The 5,829-nt window shown below is 42.5% G+C and overlaps 1 protein-coding gene across 1 annotated transcript; it reads left to right on the forward strand.

The window, feature by feature from the left end:
- Positions 1-968: 968 nt before the first annotated feature.
- On the forward strand, positions 969-5,222 carry LOC119960736 (probable G-protein coupled receptor 139). The gene is made up of 2 exons (XM_038788350.1): positions 969-1,110; positions 4,315-5,222. The coding sequence occupies exons 1-2, from the start codon at positions 969-971 to the stop codon at positions 5,220-5,222; spliced, it is 1,050 nt and encodes a 349-aa protein (XP_038644278.1).
- The last annotated feature ends 607 nt before the right edge of the window (positions 5,223-5,829 follow it).

Consider the following 5,829-nt stretch of genomic DNA (forward strand, 5'->3'; position numbering starts at 1 on the left):
ATTGCTCTGCCTGACATATCACTGAATCCAGAGCCATTAGCTGGAACCACTAATTGTGTTGTATTTAATCAGTGCCGTGTCCAGGTGTAACAAGACTTCCCTGTTTGTGTGCTAACCTTCCTGAGAAACAAATACCAGCATTCCATTCTACGCACCTATGACCTGCTCAACTTGCATGCTTGCTTTTTAATGTCTGATTCACGAGGAACCACACCTCTCATGAAACTCCTCTGCGCGGCGTATTGCTACTGTCTTTCTGCATTTGAAAAATATTGAGGACCTTTATTCTTCCCAGCAATGTATAACATCACATTTCCCGACATGATATTCCATTTGCCAAGCCTCTGTTCATTCACCCAATCTGTCTATGTCCCTCTGTAACTCTGTTCCATCCTCACCACTTGTCTTCCAAGTTATTGTAGCGTGAGCAGGGTAGAGCCGATAAGGGATGTGAGAATTAGAGCCACAAACAAATAGCAGTGACTCAAAGAGTGGAGGTAAATTGAAGATGGGGCAAAGTGAAATAGATTTTCTGTAAAAGGGAGACAGAAGAAGAGCGAAAATAAATTTGGACACATAAATTCGGAAGGACCAGAGAACAATAATCTGGGGAAACTGAAAGGAACAGAGACGAGGAATCTTTCGTAAGAATAAGGACTGTGACCGCGACATGGTGAGTGAGGGGATGATGCAAGGGAATGAGCAATACGTGCCCAGTATTCAAATGTAAAAATGATGTTGACCGCCCTGGTTTTGAAATAAGCAATATTGTATAGTTAACTATAGCCGTCATCTTTGAGTTTCGAGCCTGATCCTAAGATTGTGATGTAATTCCCAATGAGACTGACAGTGAGAGCGCAGCTGCTGTCAGTAAATTGTTTGTTGAGCAACCTGCAAATAACATCATTAGTGATGGATATAGCTCGAATCACTATGCATCCAGTTTAATATATATATATACACCGTTCATGGTACTTTACTGTGTCAAACACCAGGGGTCAGATCTTCACCAACACGAGCACGAGTCCTTGGCACAGAAAATGCGTTCGACAAAATCTTTCGTGTCAGCAGCTGTGTACTATCCTATACTCGCAACGGTCGGTGTACCTGGTAAATTATTTTAGATCTTGAAATGTTGAACATGTTTCTGTTTAATATTGAAAAACGGCCAAATGTATTGCGTTGACCTTCAATTGTGAGTTAAACATGGTGATGATATTTAACGTTCTTCAGTTTGAACATTAGAATAACTATCTGATCTGGAATACTCATTGTCGATTATCTCTGATTGCGTTCTTTGTCCTACTGCATTATAGTGCTGATATTTTATTTATTGACAGACATTTGCTTTTTGATATGCTTTCTTCTGATTATTAATAATCAGCACGGTAGCTTGGTGGTTAGCATAAATGCTTCACAGCTCCAGGGTCCCAGGTTCGGTTCCCGGCTGGGTCACTGTCTGTGCGGAGTCTGCACGTCCTCCCCGTGTATGCGTGGGTTTTCTCCGGGTGCTCCGGTTTCCTCCCACAGTCCAAAGACGTGCAGGTTAGGTGGATTGGCCATGCTAAATTGCCTGTAATGTCCTAAAAAGTAAGATTAAGAGTGGGGGGGTTGTTGGGTTACGGGTATATGGTGGATACGTGGGTTTGAGTAGGGTGATCATTGCTCGGCACAACATCGAGGGCCGAAGGGCCTGTTCTGAGCTGTACTGTTCTATGTTCTAATAATAGATATTTTGCAAAACCGTTTTCCCCCTTTATGACTTTCTGACCTCCGACCAGCTTCATGTTTAATGATGTCCTTCCTTTCAAATGTAGCGTAGTGTTTTCTTTCTGCTCCTTTCCGCACCCTTTTCTATCATCTTTCCAGAGTGGTTGATCAGACTTCTCATTTTTATCATTGGTTTGTTCTCTGGCGCTCTGGTCATCATTATTATTTTCTGTCCACTCAAACGATTAACAGTAGACATTATCAGCTTTCCAACTCGGCTTTCTACCCAGTTTTAATGTATCGATTGAAACAGCTAATTCAACGCCATCTGAAGTCTCAAATATAGCATTTCAGCTCAGGGGTGATAATCCACAATGTACGCCAACACTGAGCACTGGATATGCAGGAGATTATCGCAGCTCGCCGGGGGTGGACATTAGTATATGGAGCTTCAAAGGAACCTGATTGTAGCAGATGTTCTATATTGTGTTGTCCAGTTATAGAATCAGAGAATGAGATCATAAAATCGGTATACAGTGCAAAAGGAGGCCGTTCAGCCCATCGTGTCTGCACCGGCCCTTGGAAAGAGCACACCACTTAGGAACATAAGAACTAGGAGCAGAAGTGGACCGTCCGGCCCTTCGAGCCTGTTCCACCATTCTATAAGACATTGGCTGATCTTTTTGTGGGCTCAGAACCACTTACCCGCATTCTCGCCAAATCCCATAGTTCCTTTATTTTTCAAAAAAACATCTACCCTATCTTTAAATATATTCAATGAAGTAGCGTCTACTACTCCTGTCGGTAGAGAATTCCATACTTTAATCACCCCCTGAGTGAAGAAGTTTCTCCTTGATTCAGTCCTAAACCTGCTCCCCCTAATATTGAGGCTATGCCCTCTTGTCCTACTTTCACCTACCAGTGGAAACACCCTTTCTACTTCCATCTTATCCATTCCCTTCAAAATGTTACATGTTTCTATTAGATCCTCCCTCAACCTCCTGAATTCCAGTAAAGATAATCCCAATCAAATCAGCCTCTCCTCATACGATAACCCCCTCAACTCCGGAATCAGCCTAGTGAACCTCTGTACCCCTTCTAGTGCTAGCACATCCTTTCTCAAGTGGGGACACCAAAACTGCACACAGTACTCCAGGTGTGGCCTCACCAGCACCTTGTACAACTGCAACATTACGTCTCCACTTTTAAACTCAATCCACTTCGCAATGAAGGACAACATTCCTTTTGCCTTCCTAATTACTTGTTGCACCTGCAGACCAACCTTTTGTGACTCATGCACAAGTACACCCAGGTCCCTCTGCATATCAGCATGCTGCAGCTTTTTACCATTTAAGTAATAATCCGTTATATTGTTAATCCTACCAAAATGCATGACTTCACACTTATTGACATTATGCTCCATCTGCCAGACCTTTGCCCACTCACTCAATGTGTCAATGTTCCACTGTAAGGTTTTACAGTCCTCAGTACACTTTGCTCTGCCACACACCTTCCTGTCATCTGCAACATTGGATACCTTACACTTAGTTCCCAACTCTAAATCGTCTATATAAATTGTAAATAATTGTGGTCCCAACAGGGATCGCTGAGGCACACAAGTCGTCACTGATTGCCAGCCAGAGTAGCTCTCATTTATTCCCACTCTTTGTTTCCTGTTAGACAACCAATCCTCTACCCATGCTAGTACTCTACCCTTAACACCCGTCATCTTTATCTTATGCAGCAGCCTCTTGTGCGGTACCTTGTCACAGGCCTTTTGGAAATCTAGGTACACCACATCCACTGGGTCCCCTTTGTCTACCTTGCTCGAAATGTCTTCATAAAATTCCAAGAGATTCGTCAAGCATGACCTGTCCTTCATGAATCCATGCTGTGTCCTTTCAATTGGACAATTTCTATCTCTTTCTTGATAATAAACTCAAACATCTTCCCCACGACAGAGGTTAAGCTAACCGGTCTATAATTCCCCATATTTTGTCTACTTCCGACGCCTCCATCCTATCTCCAGAACCCAGTAACCCCACCTAACCCTTTTTGGACATTAAGGGCAATTTACCATGGCCAATACATCTAACCTGTCCATCTTTTGACTGTAGGAGGAAACTGGAGCACCCAGACGAAACCCACGCAGACACGGGGAGAGTGGGCAGACTCCACACACACAGTAAAGGAAGGCGGGAATCGAACTTGGGACCTTGGCGCCGTGAAGCAACAGTGCTAACCACTATGCTACCGCGTCGTTCTTTTGGCATGGTGACCTTCCGGTGCTATAAGCTGCCGGTAGCACCGCATTCAAGACATTTCTTCGCAGCTCCAGGGTCCCAGGTTCAATTCCCAGCTTGGGTCACTGTCTGTGTGGAGTCTGCACGTTCACCCCCGTGTCCACGTGGATTACCTCCGGGTGCTCCGGTTCCCTCCCACAAGTCCCGAAAAATGTCGCCGTTACATGTGAATTTGAATTTCTGAATTTTCTGTCTGTGTACCTAAGTGTATGGCGACTTCCACAGTAACCTCATCGCAGTGTTAATGTGCGCCTGCTTGTGACATTAATATTATGACTGGTTTCTATTCTACTTCTCACAGTGAACATCGTTACAATCGCAATCCTGTCTTTCAAAGACTGTGGCCTCTCCAAATGCATCACCCGCTATCTGGTGGCCATGGCTGCAGCCGATCTCATGGTTATTTTCTGGAATGTAATCTTACATCGCATTGCTACATTATATTGGGATTACACTTTCCTGTTCTACACTCCCGTGTGCAGATTCATTCTCTTCATGTCTCCCGCCGCAATCGACATTTCTGTTTGGTTGACTGTCTCGTTTACCTTTGACCGCCTGGTGGCCATTTGCTGTCAGAGGCTGAAAACCAAATACTGCACCGAGAAAACTGCTGTTGTTGTTATCACCACTGTCAGCTCGCTGCTCTGCTTGAAGAACATTCCCTGTCCCTTCTTGTATTCCTCGTATTACAAACAGTATGGATGCCTGCTGTCCACAAATGTTTTCTTTGAGCCGATTTGGATAGCATATTCTTGGACTGAGCAGGTGCTGACCCCAGTGATTCCATTCTTTCTGATTTTGTTCTTTAATATTGTCACCGTCAGACGCATTTTAATAGCCAATCGCAGCCGAATGAGCCTCCGGCAGCACAACAGTGACAGGGATGAAAAGGATCCTGAGCTGATGAACCGGAGACGATCCATTGTGTTACTGTTTGCAATATCCAGTAGTTTTATCCTGCTCTGGATGACAACAGTTATATATTTCATATTCGTTAGAGTTACGTCGGCCTTCAAGCGCAGAACCCTATTTACTACATTTCCTTATATTCAAGAGGCTGGGATTATGCTGCAGCTTCTAAGCTCTTGCACCAACACAGCTATTTACACAATAACCCAAAGAAAGTTCAGAAACCAGCTGCTCAGTGCGATCAAATATCCCTTTACACTGTCAGGGAAATTAGTGAAATGTGGAGGAAAACATTACTGAAGACGGAACTCCCATTTTCCTTGTCCCATTTTAATGATTACAATTATCACCCAATATTACTAAATGCAATCAGCAAAAGATCAACTAATTTTAATTGATTTTTTACAGCAATGTATTTGTTGTAAAAAATAACCACCATTAAATTGACCAACATCTGTAATCCAATGATTGTAGAAAATATATCCAATAGGCGTAGCACACTGACATATTGTAATCTGCTCATTTGTCAAATTACTTCACAACACAGTTAGAAATATAAAAAAATTAAATGGATCCAATTGGTTATTGATGATTATTTCCACTGCCAGTAGACTACTAATTAATTGCACATTCTGCTAATTAATCCCAGTTTATGGCGCTTTTTTCCGTAATATTCCTCACTTATTTATGAGTTTACTTAGAAAATACTTATTATTCAGAATCTGTAATAATTTAATAACTGTTCAAGAATTTTAAACGAAAAATGTATGGTATTGTTTATCGTGAGAACATACTTAAACTTCGAACATTTTCTAAATCTATCTGCAACAATGTTCATGACATTTGAAGGTATTATTCGAATAACAGAAGGAAAGAGCGAAGAAGGAAGTTCAGAGGAGCAGTACAA

Source organism: Scyliorhinus canicula, unplaced genomic scaffold (genome assembly GCF_902713615.1).
Source record: "Scyliorhinus canicula unplaced genomic scaffold, sScyCan1.1, whole genome shotgun sequence".
Lineage (NCBI taxonomy): Eukaryota > Metazoa > Chordata > Chondrichthyes > Carcharhiniformes > Scyliorhinidae > Scyliorhinus > Scyliorhinus canicula.